Source organism: Hippichthys cyanospilos, chromosome 17 (assembly GCF_059441005.1).
Source record: "Hippichthys cyanospilos isolate Australia breed blue-spotted pipefish chromosome 17, RoL_Hcya_1.0, whole genome shotgun sequence".
NCBI lineage: Eukaryota > Metazoa > Chordata > Actinopteri > Syngnathiformes > Syngnathidae > Hippichthys > Hippichthys cyanospilos.
Genome location: NC_142385.1, coordinates 10252501 through 10269808, shown reverse-complemented (window position 1 = coordinate 10269808; position 17308 = coordinate 10252501). Strand labels below are relative to the sequence as shown.

At 38.2% G+C, this 17308-nt stretch overlaps 2 protein-coding genes and 1 pseudogene across 2 annotated transcripts in view; all 3 read right to left on the bottom strand.

The window, feature by feature from the left end:
- Positions 1–623: 623 nt before the first annotated feature.
- On the bottom strand, positions 624–4525 carry LOC148409584 (5-hydroxytryptamine receptor 3A-like). Its single transcript, XM_088439634.1, has 10 exons — positions 4489–4525; positions 4250–4407; positions 3211–3255; positions 2997–3106; positions 2715–2884; positions 1561–1721; positions 1279–1489; positions 1076–1204; positions 931–1001; positions 624–857 (listed from the first exon to the last, which is right to left on the bottom strand). Exons 1-10 carry the CDS (start codon positions 4523–4525, stop codon positions 624–626), a joined length of 1326 nt encoding a protein of 441 aa, XP_088295760.1.
- Positions 4526–6217: 1692 nt separating this feature from the next.
- On the bottom strand, positions 6218–10958 carry LOC148409583 (5-hydroxytryptamine receptor 3A-like; annotated as a pseudogene).
- A 1785-nt stretch (positions 10959–12743) lies between these two features.
- LOC148409582 (5-hydroxytryptamine receptor 3A-like) overlaps positions 12744–17308 on the bottom strand; it is a 5631-nt gene continuing 1066 nt past the window's right edge. The window contains exons 2-10 of the mRNA XM_088439409.1: positions 17277–17308; positions 17165–17209; positions 16964–17073; positions 15746–15915; positions 14511–14671; positions 14237–14447; positions 13611–13751; positions 13461–13543; positions 12744–13002 (exon numbers count right to left, since the gene is read on the bottom strand). The exon at positions 17277–17308 is cut by the window's right edge and continues 135 nt beyond it. Coding sequence (XP_088295535.1) covers positions 12790–13002; positions 13461–13543; positions 13611–13751; positions 14237–14447; positions 14511–14671; positions 15746–15915; positions 16964–17073; positions 17165–17209; positions 17277–17308 — 1166 coding nt within the window. The 3' untranslated portion in view covers positions 12744–12789. The remainder of the gene's footprint in view (positions 13003–13460; positions 13544–13610; positions 13752–14236; positions 14448–14510; positions 14672–15745; positions 15916–16963; positions 17074–17164; positions 17210–17276) is intronic.

The following is a 17308-nucleotide window of genomic DNA, read 5'->3' as shown; positions in this document are numbered from 1 at the left end:
CACAAATTCTTCCACAGATTCCATGATTAACAAAAAGGTGAATTTGATACCATTCAAAACTTTCGGTAGCTTAAGTCACAAATAAGAAATACATACCATTTTATTGTGGATTAAAAAAAACAGCACTACTCTTTTTTAGTAGTTGTCAATGATGTGTTTTATTTAATATAGCATTCATCCAAATTTGCACTAATTGTTCAAAGTATTATAAGTAAGCTATATCTTAACAATAACGGAACAATTTTAAATGGTTCTTCTAAAAATTGCATTTGAAGGTATTTCATTCCCACATTTGTACATGGTTAGCTAGCCACAGCGTTATAGCTAGCTACCTCGTTATTCCGCTAGTTAGCTATTTAGCGCCCGTATCTCTGATACAGTGTCTGAATTTTGTATTGTCTGAGTGTGAAAAAAACATGAGTAACCTAGGGTTTATTATTTGTTTCATTATTTCATAGTCTCAAGCGGTTAGCATGCTTACATCACTATGACAATCTTAGGGAAAGTCAATTTTCTTTTCAGGCATGCATGTTGTACTTAAAAAAAAAACGTATTTATTTGAAAGGAAATGTATTGTGCATTAAGAATACATCAGTATGCATCATAATTGATAATTTGTGCTCTCATTCTTGATGGTTTCCTTGCCAAATGAAGCACACCACGGCTAAAAACAAAGACACAGCAGCAACATAGATGACAAAAAAGATTTTGTTCATTTTTAAGGTGAATCTGGTCCAATAGCCGAGCTTGTCCTCCTTTTCCTTCCTGCTATCCAGAAGCAGAGTGAGGACCCTCATCAAGTCCTTTGTCTCGTCGGAGAGTCTCTCCAGGGAGTTGGACTCAGTCAGTCGGCCGTCCTGTCGAGGGTTTTGTGGGTTATTATGAGGATTTCACTCATCGGGAAGATACAATTTTGCAATTTACGGAAACCTTCAGAATTTCCGGTGGATTTTCATCCGTGGGCACTTTACAAATGCATGCACAGGTACAACTCTTCTTCTCTGCAAAACAAAAAAAATGACTTAATTTTGAGTCAACAAAAGTATCAAAACACCACAACAGGAAGTTTTCTCACCAGTAACGCTTTGATCGCCGTTGACCATCACATCCTCGCCAACTGTATCTTTATCCATCAGGTACATGGCCAAGATGGTCTCCAGGAGGCTGAGCAGCATCAGAGCAAAGATGCCGATGCAGTAGACGGCTGAGGGGGCCAACAGACGGCTTCAATTAATGCAAAAACATTTTGGGGGGGAGCAATGAGTTTGCCTGACTGACCTATGAGAGGGATCTTATTGGAGGAACAAGGCAGGATCTCGTTGAGGATGAGCTGCATGACAGTGACGGCCAGCAGCACGGTCACCTTGAAGCTCAGCTTCTCGCCTCCTCGGTCCGAGATGAAGAAGGAGGCCAAGTCCAGAGCCAGGAAGAAAAGGATGGGCAACAGGAAGTTGATGATGTACAGCACCGGCCTCCTCTTCATGTTAATCTGTGACATCCCAACCGAAGTTAGAAAATAACGGAATTTCCGAGCACGGTAACGTGCGGCAACTAACTTACAGTATAAACAATCATGTCTTGTTCGAGTCCGAACTCAACGCTGGTCCTGTTGACGACGGTCATGCCGACGAAGATCCATTCATTCTGCATGCGCATTACCTCCCGCGACCACTTGGTGGCCTCGGCAGAGCTGAGCGAGTGAAGCAGCTGGAGTTCTTGCACTGAGACACAAAGCGAGTGTCATGAAGTCAAAATTTGGTAATGATCTGCCCTCTTGTTATGTCAACATCATATTTGTTTCAACACTTCATTCAACTTCAAATAATACAAAGTATTCACTGCCCCAACTCGAATACTAACTTCAACAATAAATGGAGTGTGCTTTCTGCTGGCGATATGTGGTACTGCGTCCCTCCCAGTCAGTTCTAAGTCGAAGTCACTTTTTGGGCACAACTTTTGATATCAATGGCCTATAAACTCAGTGACAACGTCGGACTCCTCCATTTTCATCTATTCACTGTTATTTTAGTTTTTAGCAACCTATGACTGCACCTCCTTTTGATTTGAGGCGTTGTAAATTTGAAAGAACGAAAGTGGAAGGGCTGCGTTATATCACAGGTATTTTATTTTAAATTATTGAATGATTTCTGCAGTGATCCTGCGTTTTACGGCTTCAAAAATACCTGATTTATGGTTCATTTATTCATGAACATAGTGGGCCAGATCAGTTTGTTAGATGGAAAAAATGGAATTTGTTTGCACTGGGCATATAGGTATTTTTACATTGCAAAATGTTGCATTATGTCTGTATTTTTTTAAAGTGTTGAAAAAAAAATCACATAATTGCTATAAAATGCTATAGAGCAGGGGTGTCCAAACTATGGCCTGGGGGCCCACCATCCACATTTTGTGTATGGTTTTTGTTAAAATGACATTATGACAAAAAAGTATGAAAAGCATTAGAAGTGTGGGGAAAATCATCTGAATTTGCCTCAATATTTTTAACAGGAACGCTTGACTTTTTTGCATTAAATCAATTAGGAAATATGTCGCCTATTTGCTTGCTTGCTTGATTCTTTTTTTTAATTTAACAATGATAAAAACTAATAATAATGTGGCCGTTGCATCTGCATTTTAATGAATGTGGCCCTCAAAAAAAAAATGTTTGGACAGCCCTGCTCAAGTATTTTAAATGGCTTTTTGGTGAGCCTCACATGAGAGGACCACAGACTTGAAGGTGAGGTTGCAGCTCTGCTGGTCAAAGGGGAACTGGTAGACGGTCATCTTGCACGTGCTGAGAAGCACCTGGTCGTTTTGCACTTGCACCTGGCCGTTGCTGGAAATGGTGAGGAGGGGGCTCGGGGGGGCCTTGTCCTTCTCTATCCTGAACGGCAATCACATGCTGTCAGGCTACAGCATACTTAGCAACGTTTCATCACATTTTCATTTGTCATGATACATTGGAGGAAAAGAAAATGGAATTGTACTCTACTTACATTTCTTCAATGGTGAGATCTGGTTTCCAAAACAATTCAGTGGGAACTGAGACGTTCTTAATCCCACAAAACTGCTCCGGGTCCCAAGAAATGTGATCATTTTGCCAGCTCTGTACAGGAAACACAAACAGGGAAATTACCCCCCCAAACATGACCATATTTAAAATGGCAGAAAAAAACTAATAGAGCAAAAAAAAAAAGTGCTTTAAGGAACCGTGAAAATCCAAACGTAGGGGATGAAGGTCTGGTCTATCTCCCTCTGTTGACAGACAAAAAGAAAAGTCATGTGTAAATAAGAAGTTGTTGTTGAAAAGGGAGGATGAGCAGCCCGCAATCTGGCAACCTAAAAAAGCATTAATGGGTTTCCCTGTCTCGGTTAATTATTCATTGTAAATAATGGAAGCCACTAATTACAGTTTAGAAAGCCTTTAAGCAGCGTCTGGGTCGGAGCGGTTAACTGCAAAATGATTTTGTAGCTTTCCATCTTGTTTAAGATGTCACCTGGCAACCACAGGCACTATTTACAGTATTTATCGTTATAATTAATTAGATAGACATGCAGATATTGTTCAATTTAAAGAGCATTAAGGGCAAACATCTTGCAGCATACACTTTTGGCTCAACATTGCCTTAATCGCTAGCATTTTTTTTCTGAATTAAATACTGTATACAGATATACAGTATCCCATTTTATACAAAATGTATAATAATTAATTTAATAATTGGGTTGGTAATTACAACAATGTAATTTATTTACTCTCATTCATTTTACACAGCTGCATACATACATAAATACAAAATAAAACAAAATTACTATTCATATACAGTAAATATACATATACTTAAAAAAATATACATAAAATATATTTATTTATTTATTTATTATTTTTTTAACTTGTTTTTCTTAAAACTAGGTAGAGTATTTCAATATGGCAACATTGAAATTGCTGTAACCTCCTCTATACATAATACATACATAATACATAATACATAAATTTAAAGGGACTTGAGTTTAGCATTAGAATACATCAATAGCTGAGTTTTTTTTTTTCAAATTCATAAGCTTGATTTAGCATAATTAATCGAAGCATTTAGGAGCATTTTGTTCTGTTGGATTTCAATAGTACGAATATCTGACCAAAAAATTAAAATATGTGTTGTTGTTTTTTCAATCCCATTCATCAATAAATCAATTCTAAGCATGTAAGACACTAAACTGTGAAAAAACAACAACAAAAAAACAATAAACTAACCACATCAAGAATGGCGTAGAGAATGAGCTCCAGTGAAACCACAGTTGGCTTTCTATAGTCTTTGACAGGCCTCGTCGTGGAGTACAAACTGTTGCCTGTGGTCAAGTTGAGGTGCTCCATCACCTCGTGGTAAGAACACACTCGCTCCGACGAAGCCGCTTTTGCACAACAAAACAATATTTGGCCACAAATACAATTCAACAACTAACAAACAAAAAAAAAGACAATAATGAGCTCACCTGTGAAGAAGAAGAAGAAAGCAGAAGCGAGCATCATGATGCAGTCAGCGTGTTGTCTTGGGTGGGTATGGAATTAAGGAGGAAAAAAAAAAAAGGGCTGGGCCACATTTAAATCCCACAAGTCTAAATTGCAAATGCAATCATGCATGGCGCCAGTAGCCGCTTGTTCCCTCCTCATTTGTGGTCAGAATTATTCTCGTCTGTCTGAGTCTGACTGACCACTTTGATGCTCATGCATCACTCTCGCTCAGTGTTTGACGTTCAGTGATGAAATATATTGATAACCAAGTGTTTTCATGATTAATTATATTGTGTATTCTAGACAATTAAAAACTGATGGCTTTAGGTCTAAATATATTTGTTTTTGAGTTTTTGGGGTGGGTATTTTTGCTGATTTGAGGAAATTATGTGTATAATATTGAGTCAAAATATGTGATTGGCATTTGAAAATGTAACCTTATGATTACTGTTGTGATGTTTATCATTTTCCATGTAAAAATATTTTCATTGAAATAATATTGCGTGAAAAATATAGTAATTTGGATAGAGTCTACAAACCTGTTGTTTCAACCGGAGAAACAATGTTTTTGGGGCCAGATTCATCATTTTCATTTCAAAATAAATAACTTACAATTTGAATATTTATGACATTGCGGAGTTGAATTAGATCAGTACTAAATATATTTTTTCACAATTTTGTCACAACTCCTCTTAAAACCTCACTTAATATGCTTCGTCTCTTTTAAAAGATGGATATTTTGATATGTATAATTCAAAGCTTTATTTTGTTGTTGTCTGTAATTCAGTTCAATAACAGTTTTGTCAGTTTTTACCTCTAAAACGTAAATACATACTAAACAGAAGGTTTTACAATGGACAATGGAATCCCGGAAGTTGTCTTTTACGGCATTTCTCATAATGACCACAAGAGGGCAGCAGCGCAGTGCCTGATGATAATGATCTGCTCTAACTTCATACGCGGAAAAAATGTTGGGATAGCCTGTTAATGAAAGAATAAAACAAAATAGGCAATAAAACCTAATGAAGCTAATATATGATGAGATCTGTTTTTGTTTGTTTTTTTGTTTTAAGCTTGTTGGTCCAAAAGTGCAAAGAGATATACTGGAGAATGCCTTTCCTGTCAAGCCACTTTACTATAATAAAAGAGCCAAGCGTTATGAGAAAACCCAGCCAATGAATGACCTTGATACACTTTCATTTTGAAGATCTTCCAGGAATTTCGGTCCCGACAACAAGACCATGATCATCTTTACCTTCCAGAGTGAGCAGCTTCCAATGTAAACAACATTGTGTTGTTTTTTTCCTCAATTGATGTATGTTTTTTTTTTTTTAAACAGTCCATTTGCCATGATTCTATAAACAATCGCATCTAAATTTCTAGAATGTTATTCAATGTGTTTATAGTAAACATACACCAGAAATTGACCAGCCATTTGGGAAAAATGAATACAATTTCCCCAAATTCTCGATGGCGACCACACCACTCAGTGGAACATGCAGATTTGTCTTTTAAATGCTTTATTGATTAAATTTCACCTTCAATAATAAATACAAACTAAAAATGTGAGGAGAATACACCACATTATGACCTCAATTGAAAAAAAAAGATAAAATATGAAGAAAACCGCAGATGTTTGTGTCCATGCTCACCAAAGACAACATATAGACAGCAGTAAATATGTGTTAATATTTAGCAATGGACTTTGCGCTAGGTCCACTTGAAAAAAAGAATGGTCAAAAAGAGGCTGACCACCATCAGGTAGAAGATGAAGAAGATTCTGTTGACTTTGGTGGCCACCTGCGCCCAGTAACCCACTTTGTCTTTCTTCTTCTTACCGTTGAGGAACAAGGTCAGCGTTTGTTCCATTTGCCTCAGCTCATCCGACAGATTCTCCAATGTTTGGCACAAGGCACCCTGAGGATTCTAAAAAAAAAAAAAAAAAATCAACTTGGGGTCGAATACTGTGTAGTGTGACCTTGCCATGGATGTGAAGACTTACCTCTTTAAATACTGGTGCCAGTTCTGTTGGCGTTTCAGGCATGGAATAAAAAAGGCCACCCTGCGTCCATGCTTGCACATCTGAAGGAAAAGCAGCCAAAGCTGCTTAAAATGTATACAAAAATACTAATAAAATTAAATAAATAATACAAAAATAAGGTGGCAACGAATAAAAACAAAACCCAAACAAAGCATTCTTGAAAAAGCTAACAAAAAAAACGGTACGAATTGCTCTAACCTCCAGGTTGTTTGTGGAAATTGGTTTGCTTGTTTCGCTCGTCGCATCTTTCGTCTCCGTCGGCGTCCACGTCATCGTTGTCACATTTTTTGTCTTTCTCCACCAGGTGCATGACCAAGATGGTCTCCAGGAGGCTGAGCAGCATCAGCGCGAAGATGCCAATGCAATACACGGCTGAGGATGGCGTCATTCACGTTAAAATTTTCCTATATTCTCCAGAATATATTTTTTGTGTCCACTGTAGTGGACATTTGTTTTTGGTCTATAGCTTTTGACTCAGTTATGTTCCCCGACTTAATGTATTCATCAGAGGACATTTTGTCCTTTCCGCTGATGTCTCATGTGTTTGAGATTCAATTATCTCTGCTGAGACAAAATGGACACAACTGTGGACACAAATCAATAGATTTGGTCTCAGAAGGATAGGAAAATGAATCATTTGTTATATATATTTAGTCGGATTGAAGATTTTATATTAAGTACTCAAAAACTAGGCTGAGCTGCAATATTTCTGTTTTTATTTTATTTTCCTTCACTCATTTAATTTCAAACTTCGCACGATGGCGACATTTAGTGGTCATGAGTGGAATTACTTAAACTGAAATATTTCCCTAAATATGTTTTTTTGGAAGGCACAGCAAAAATGCTCAAAGGTCACTTTGACCAGGTTCGTATTTCCTCACCAAAAGTGTCTGAAACATATGTAATGCAATTTCAATATTTCATTTTAAACGAAATGTGAATACCTATGAGAGGGATAGAGTTGGATGAGGAGGGCAGGATCTCGTTGAGGATGAGCTGCAGCACTGTGACGGCCAGCATGACGGTCACCTTGAAGCTCAGTTTCTCGCCGCCCGAGTCCGAGATGAAGAAGGAAGCCAAATCCAGCGCCAGGAAGAAGAGGACGGGCAGCAGGAAGTTGATGATATACAAAATGGGTTTCCGCCGCATACTGATCTGGATCATGACATATGTCAACACTTTGACGGATCCAGGATCGAAAGCCGAGCTCTCATTTTGAACCCCAAATTTTAAGGACTAATTATGTTTTGAAACCATAATCTGAAACATTAAGTATAGCTTGAAACTCTGATATGAAAGACTAAAACCTGCTTGAAACCCAACTTTGAAACATTAGGTCTATTTTGAAACCCAACAAAGAAACCTTACACTGAAAAACTGACTAACTCTGACTTGACAATGTTTGGCTTGAAACCCTAAACCTACTTCAAACCTCAAATTGAACCCGATTTCTTGAAACCCTACTTGCTAACAGGAAGTCATTCTTATAACCCAAACGCTGTCTTAAAGACCGTAACAGATATCAAACCCAAATATTAAACCCAAGTCAAATTCAAAACACTAACTCCATCTCAAAAACCCTAATCAAAAGTCTTAGTCAGACCCTAGTTTGAAACCCTAATCTTGGTTTGATATCATGAATTGAAAACTTAACCCAGACTAGAAAACTACTTACGAATCCAGACGGAGGCTTGGAACGGGAAATTGAAGACTGAACCCAGATTGAAATCCCTAATTGTAAACCCTAATCCTGTCTCGATACCTTAAATTGAAACCCTAATCCAAAGCAAAAAAAAAAAGATTATGACTCTGGATAGGGAATTTAAAACCCCAATTTGAAAACATGACACAGTTTTGTAACCCTAATTTTAAAAACTAATCCAGTCTTGATACCCTAGATTGAAAACCCTAACTCAGACTGGAAAACTGATTACAAATCCAGACAGGGACTTGAAACCCTAATTTGAAAACCTAACTCAGAATTGACAACCTAATTCAAAACTTCTAACCCAGGTTAAAAATCCAAACTGCTTAGTTTTTTACAACTAAAAAAAAAAAAAAACAGCCGTGTAACAAACCGTGTAGACGATGACGTCCTGGTGGTCCGGGCTGCTGGCGTTGATGGAGGTCACATTCAAGTGAAGGAAGATCCACTCAAATTGCGTGGGCATCAAATCGCGAGACCACTCGGTGGCCTGGGAGGAGGTGGTGCTGGGCTGCAGGCGCAGGTCCTTGGCTGAGGTGGAAATCGGGACTTCGTTAGCGTCGGTGGATTGAAACGTAAGTGTTCAAAGTTCTGCTCTCAAATCTAAAACCAACGTTCGTGATTTGCATTTCTCCGTTTTGTTTTCGTACCCACCCGAGTGTGTGATCGACTTGAAGGAGAGGTTACATCTCTGCGTGTCGAAGGGGAACCTGTAAATGTTCATGCGGCACATGCTGAACAGCACTTGATCGTTGGTGACCTCCACCAAGCCGTTGGCGTTGACCGTCACGTAAAGATTCGGGGGCGCTTTGTCCTTCTCCGCCCTTGGATGGAGACATTTTTAAGCGGCGTTGAAGGGCGCAACGTGAAATACGCTTCCGTATTTACATCTCCTCGATGGTGAGGTCCGGTTTCCACAGGATGCCAACGGGAATAGACACGTTATTGATCCCGCAGAAGTCTTGGGGATTCCAGGAGATGTATTCATTGCGCCAGCTCTATACATGTGTATATATATATATATATATATATATATATATATATATATATATATATATATATATATATATATATATATATATATATATATATATATATATATATATATATATATATATATATCATACAACTAATCATCATTGTCAAAGTAGAACTCACTGTGACGGTCCAGACGTAAGGAACAAATTTCTGCTCCTTCTCCACCTGGAACGTGGACAACCCATTTGAGCAAACTTCTACTGTGGAGTAGTCAACTTTAATATTCCAATTGTTTGCAAAAATGTCAGGTGTAAGGGTTATTTACCACGTTGAGGATGGCATACAGCAGGACCTCTAGGGATACGTGAGTCGGTGTCTTGTAGTACTTGACGGGCCGCGTCATGGAGAAGAGGTCGTTGGAGCGAGTCAAGCCCAGGTGGTTTAAGACATCTTGGTAGCTGCAGCCTGCTGGCTCTGATGTCACGCCTTCGGCTAGAACAGACAAATAACACAACCAACAATCTCGCATTGAGATCCCAGACTGCCATTTTAAGATTACGGCATCTCAGTGGGATTAGAGTATAAAATTTCTTGCTCAAAACCTTTTTTTTTTCGCCGTTACAAAGATTACTAGCTGGTGTTTTTTAACTCAAGTGATTGAGATTGAAGGTAAGCCTACATGGTTTTCTGACAGACAGCCGAATTCATCATGAACTGAATCACAGCAAGTCGTCCAGGGCCTGTAGTTACAAAGCAGCCCCAGACCATCTTCTGCTGCCAGATGGTTTGTAGGCATGTGACTCTCTTTAATAAATGTTGTGTTATATTTACTTCCTGAAAGTTCTTTTGATTTATCTCATGAATATTTCTCCTTAAAGCTTAGGGGTCAGCAGGACGGTTTCGCTTTGTTTGACACCACTGATGCCAATTTTGTCCAATGTCTTGCTTTTAGTAGTCAAATAGGGAACAGGATTGATGTCTTTCTGGGTTCTTTTCTGACTTCCTGGATTAGCCATCATTGCACTCTTGGAGTAATCTAGGTGGCTGACCACTTCTGGGGCAGGTCCACCACAGCTTCAAAATTTCTCCATTAGTGCTTAATGGCCCTGACTGTGGTTCACTCCGGCCGATTTGTCCCGAAATGACTTCAGTTTGTTTCTTATTTCTTCTTTAATTCCTTAGGATCCTGACATAATCGATTTGGTAGCTTACTTTACTATTCAAGTGACTTTGTGATTCAAGAAATCAGGCCTGGGTGCAGCCATTGAAATTCAACCCAACTTAACAACCACTTTTACTCCCTTTTTTTAAATGATTTCAGTATTTTGTATTCATTTAGTCAAATATCAAAATTCACTTGCAGACAGAAACATGATAAATATTCCCCCCAAAATAGATACAAAGTATATTTCAAGTATATACAACCTTGACAATATGCCAATTGTGTCGGTCTCATTTTATCGAACTTCTTGACTTTAGTATTCAACAAACTAACCGAACTAACTAAGCTGCTAAATTCTGCTGATCCTCCAAAAGAACATATGAGAAACCTGGAAGTTCACACAACTTCATATATATATATATATATATATATATATATATATATATATATATATGTATTCCACTATTTTGCACATAAAACAGCAATACAAATGAAACATTTCATTCATTCACATGTGACGTTACTTACCAGAGAAGATGAGGAGAGAAAGGAGAGCTGCGAACATGATGAAGTCCCTGACACAAAGTAAGCGGCCGCTTCCTTGGTGTCCTTTATAAAGGAGGTGGAACGACCGGACATGGATTTGCGGTTCTTTTATTGCGATGGTGATGTTTTTCTCATGTAATGCAAGGCCCTTAAAATGAAGCAGAGCGATTAGTTAAACACATGCACACACATAACTGCAGCACAAGTGAAACATGAGTATGAATTATTAATTGCTTATGTTAAGGGGGCCATTGATGACCATGTCCACAATTCTTTTTACATCAATTAGTTAACACAACATAATAAGCATAAGACATTAAGATACAGCACACAGAGGTAACTACTTTAATCCGAAATACATAGTTTTGCTTTAATGAATTATTGAATCTGCTACTAAAAAAAAAAACCCAACAAACATTACTTTAGAACCTAATTACTTAAAGTAATCTAGGTAATTTATGTAATTCATTACTTAATGGACTTAAGTGCTGAAGTAAACAATAACTTTATGTGCTTAGGTACTAAAGCAATCAATTACTCCGGCTATTTAAAGTACAGTAGTACTTTAGTACCTAAAGTAATGACTTTAGGGAACTAAATTCTAAAGTAATCAATTACCTAGGATACTAAAGTACCCAAAGTACTTAAAGTAATTCAATACTTCAAGAGAAGTAGAAGCAACCAATTACTTTGGATATGAAAGTACAAAGTACCTAAGAACAAAAGTAATCAACTACTTAATTACCTAAAAAAAACACCTAACCCTAACCCATTAACCGATAAAGTAATTGATTAGTTTAGTACTTAATTCATTTTATACCAGACATTTTGAGAACCTCTTTTTGCCAAACACTTGAAAAAAATGAGCCATTGATAAGTACTTGGGATTGAATATCTCAATCACTTAAGCACCTAATTACATCCTTGAGAACCAAAAGTAAACTATTACTTTCATCCATACAGTAATTGATTTCTTTTGTACTCAATTTCTTACCAGTCATTTTTTTGATACTCCTTTAGCCAAACGCAAAAAAACAGAATCATATCTAAAAAGGGTACCTGGGAAGAAACATGTTGACTTAAAAAAAATGTAAAAACATGTCTTTAGGATTAAATGACTTTAGAGGTAATTCAAACAAGAAACAATTTATTGATGTGTGAAATAGTGACTCATTTTCAAAATGTTGCCGTTTTGAGTCTTTTTCCATCTGTGATGCAATTTTAAGGTGACACGGTGCCTGATTTAGACCGTTTTTTACTAAAAAATGACTACTTTAAATGATCATAAATTTGAAAAACTTGCAAACAAATGCGTTCTGAACAACCAGGTCACCATGTCTGTTTTAGCTACGCAGCAGGAGGTGCTGCATTTACCGTAATAACTCCAAAGCTCCCACAGGCGCATGCAAAAAATTACACAGTATTCCTTTAAGACAGACGAGCTTTTATTTTTTACTTTTTTTTTTTTTTTTGCCCTGAAAAATAATTTTCCAGCTTGTTACATCATTTAAAAAATGTTGAGAACATTACACTATAAAACTTAATAACTTAATAAAAAGAAAAAAAAACAGCCTCATTTTTTTACATTAATGACCAGAAATAATCATGTTTATTATTACAAGGGAATAACAACATTGTATCATATTTTGAAAAACAAAACAAAAAACGAGAATCTTCTTGCGAACCCCACCCAAAACACTCACATGATTATAATATGATAATACCCATATTATTAGAATATGGCACACATTTTACATGAGAAAAATATTATAGCACACCAAACAATAATGTCACAAGTGTATATATATATATTATATATATATATATATTATATATACATATAATTTTGTCTAATTGATCCACTCCAGGTACAGGAGTGTAAGAAAGAGTGTAGCAGCAGTGAGGTAGAGGAAAAAAAAGCCTTTGTTGATTTTGCTAGCCAAGCACACTGATTTCCTGTTATCTTTCTCGCAGCTATGGCGCACGCTCCTTTGAAGATCCTTCAGCTCGTCCAGCACCAGCAGCAACAGCTGAGACTCGGCACCCAGCACGCTGCCGTTGACCTGCACGTATGTTGATTCACGCTGGTGCTGGTTTATAAACTCAAGAATGCAATTCTTAAAGAAACATGTGAAGACCGAAAAGCTTGGTGAACGATGTGGAATCATTCGGATGTTGTTGTGTGATATGGAATGATATACAATTGCCTTAAATGATCTGGATGTGTTGATGCGGGAATGGATCGGAATTACAGGGAAAAATCTTTCAGGAAATGGAATTTTTTACTTTTTTGTGGGTATTTATTTATAGTAAGTGGGAACATTTTATGTCTGTAGTAATAAGAACAGTTTAAAGTTGGAAAAGTTTGAATCCATCCAAACTTTGGAAATATGAACTAAACCACCCGCTTCCATCCATTTTTCTCCCCTTGAGACCAGTTTGTGACTGTGAATCTGACTTTTCAGTGGGAATAATGTGTCCCAATACTTTTGTCCACACATTTCAATGAGTGATGTTTTACCTCGTCTGATACAGGCAGAAGATCGTGTCGTTTCTCTACAACCATTGCACAAGCGCACGAAGACCCATTCTGCTTCATCTTTTCTGAAAACACAAAGTGGCTTAGCGTGATGTTTCAAATTTGTTTCAGCAGTTTCGAACAGAAGCATACCAGTGTCTGAATTATCAGCCGGATCTTCCTGTTTGCTACAGGTGCAACCCTTCAAAGTGTCCCCGTCTATCAGGTAGGCTATCATGATGGTCTCTAGTAGGCTGAGCAGCATCAGGGCCAAGATGACAATGCAGTAGGTGGCTGGCGGGAGGCAAAACATATGTCATGTTTTGCTCTCACGTTTTGACGCTGATTTATAAAGTGATATTTTACCGACTTAGCCATTTTCAGCTGCAAAAAGTTTACATTTTCTTTATAATGAACAGGAAGCAAGACAAAATGTTATCCATAATATAGTCGATCGTTGATTGTCTTTGTCCATGATTTGAGCCGTTTTGAATTCCACTTGATCATAGAATATAAGAATGTTTAATTTGATGAACAATGGGTTTATTGGTTCGATTTAATTTGAACTTTTAACATTTCATATAGCTTTTTTGTGAGATTAAAAATTGACTGAGTGATTTCTAGGTATTACCCCATAACTCCACACACTATATCGGATATGGCAGTATAATATATGTGTTGATTGTTTATCTGTAAGATCCTTTGTATAAAATGATCTAGATGAGACGTTAACATAATTATACGATACCCCAGTTTTGATGAACAATTCCAGGATCTACCTATAAGCGGCGTCTTGTTAGACATGGACGGCAGGATGTCGTTGAGGATGAGCAGCAGCACGGAGATGGCGAGCAGCACGGTGACCTTGAAGCCCAGTTTCTCGCCGTGGTGGTCCGGAATGAAGAAAGAGGCCAGGTCCAGGCAGAGGAAGAAGAAGATGGGCAGCAGGAAGTTGATGACATGCAGCAGGGGTCGCCTCTTGATGACGAACTGGGAGAACAGGAGTTAGCGGCGCTCCGGACCTTTTCGGGGAGTGCTCAGAAAGTGCCGTACCGTGTACACCAGCTGCTCCCATACTTGGTCTTCTATGGTGATATTATTGTTATTCACGGACATATGGAGGAAGTCCCACTCTCCCTGGGTATGCATCAAAGATTTGGTGAACTCGGTAGCTCGTGATGAGTTCACCACTGGGATGACACGCAGGTCTTTATCTATGCAGGGAGGGTGGAAATGCTCAGAAAAACACTGACCGCGACAAAAGTAGGGAGGTAGGTCAAATCTGAAACTTATTTCAGAGGCGAAAGAAGGAATGAAAAAATGCGTGGAAGGAAGGAAAAACAGACCGAATGAAATCGAAAAGGATGGCAGGAGGAAGGAAACAGATACTGTAGAAGGAAACAAGCATATGAAAAGGTTAATGAAGGAAGGATGAACAAAGAGGAATATAAGAGGAAGGAAGAATAAGGGGAAATAAGGAAATGAACAATGCTGTAAAAAAGAAGGAAGAAATCATCAAATGAAAGAAACAAGGTTGTAAGAAAGAAAAGGAAGAGGGAAGGAAGGAAGGAAAGTGAAAATAGGAAAGAAAGGGATTGAAGAAGGAATAAACTTCAGTGAATAAAAGGAAGCGAGTAAGGAATAATTAAACCTAATGAAAGGAAAGAAGGAAGAAGAATGGAAGAAGGAAGGATGCAGGAAGAAATGATTAAATGAAGGAAACAAGATTGTAAGAAAGAAAGGGAAGAAGGAAAGAAGGAAGGAAGGAAAGTAAAAATAGGAAAGGAAGGGATTGGGGAAGCAATAAACTTTTATGAATGGAAAGAAGCGAGTGAGGAGTAATTAACCCGAAAGAATGGAGAGAAGGAAGAAGGATGGATGGAAGGAAGGAAGTAAAGAAGGAAGAAGGCAAGGAGGAAGGAAGAGGACAGAAAGAAGGAAGGATGGAAGGGAGTGAGGATTGTATAAACCTTAACAAATGGAAGAAGGAAGGAAGGAAGGAAGGAACCTAAATGAATGGAAAGTAGGAAGCGGGATGAAAAGCGGAAGGAAAGCGATGGAAGGAAACATGGATGTGTGAAGGAGTTCTTGAAGGAAGGATGAACAAAGGCAGTAAGAATTAGAGGAAGCAAGATGGAAGGACATAAGGAAACAAACAAGGGAACGAAACACCCATAACCCTTTTCCGAAACCCTACTTTCAATTAGGTGTAAGAAATAATGTAGGTCTACATGTAATACAATTTAAAAATAGTGAAAATAACCAACTCCGTGTAAAATAGCGCTTACACTGGAAAACCGCCGAGGCCAGCGATATATTGCAGCTCTGCGTGTCGAAGGGGAACTTGTGCACATCCATCCAGCACATGCTCACCGCGCGTACGTCCTGATCCAGGACCACCGTCCCATTGTGCTTGACCAGCAGGTAAGGGTTGTGCTGAGAATTGTCTTTCTCCACCCTGATTAAACACACATACAGTATTGTATAAAATATGATATGTTTACCCACACACAATGGAGCCTATGGTATATGCGTTTACTTTCTGAAACATAGTGAGGAGTCGGCAAACAGCAGGCCTTTTGCCCGGGTAGAAGCTTTGCACATCTAGCAATTTTCTCTGTCCGTTTTATGATGTGGATGATCCTTTATGGCCTAGAATGATCTTGTGAAGAATTTAGACTGATACAAATAGAGACTTTTTGCCAAGATTTGCACTGTTTGGTATTTTCTGGGTCAGTGTTGTGATGTGGATAATGCTTTATGATCTGAAATGACTTACAGTTTATTATTTTGACTGATCTGGGAAAAGGCAGTTTGCCAAGATATAGGCTTTGCAAATCTTGCTATTTACTGTCAGCTTTCTGGCGTGGATGATGCTTTATGATGTGGAATGACAATGTATGTATCAATTTTATGATGTGAGGAATGCTTTTTGATCTGGACTAAGTTTATGATTCAGATTGCTCAAGGTAAAGGGCTGTTGCCAAGCTATAAGCTTTGCACAGACCCTTGTTATTTTTTGTCAACTTTCTGACGTGGATGATGCTTCATGATCTGAAATTACCTTTAGTTTATAATTAATATTGCTCTAAGTAGAGACCCTTTGCCAAGATATAAGCTTTAAACACCTTGTTATTTTCTGTCAGCCTTCTGGTGTGGATGATGAACGTATACTTTAGATTGCTCCAAGTAGAGAGCTTTTGTCAAGATAAGCTTTGCACATCTTACCAGCATCGTCGTCAGGTTTATTTTGTGGATGATGTCGAATGAATTTGTTTTTAGTTTAAATTGTTCTAAGCAGAAAGAGTTTGACAAGATACAAGCTTTGCATATCTTGCTATTTTCTGTCAGTTTTCTGATGGCGATGGTGCTTAACGATGTGGAAAGACTCTAGGTCCAAGGCTTTGCATTTTCAAGAGCTTGAAATCCTTCACCTCTTCATGTTATATAGACCATGGATTTTATCATGACTAATTGGGCTGATTTTGTGTGTACCATAGACTTACATCTCCAGGATGGTCATATCGGGTTTCCACAGCATGTCGGTGGGAAGCGTAAGTTCCCCAATCCCGCAAAAGTCTCCTGGTTCCCAAAAGATGCGTTCATCCGTCCAAGACTGCAAACAGAGGATGAAGAACAAATCACCAAGAATGCAAGAACACACACACAAAAAAAAAAAAAAAACTATGGCAGCGTCACTCACTCACCATAGATGTCCACAGGAACGGAATGAAGGTTTGCGTCTTCTCGATCTACCAAAACAGCAATATGGAAACGTCTCCGCTAAATTCATGCTAACATGACACGTCAACTACCTACCACGCCCAGGATGCCGTACAAGACGATGTTGA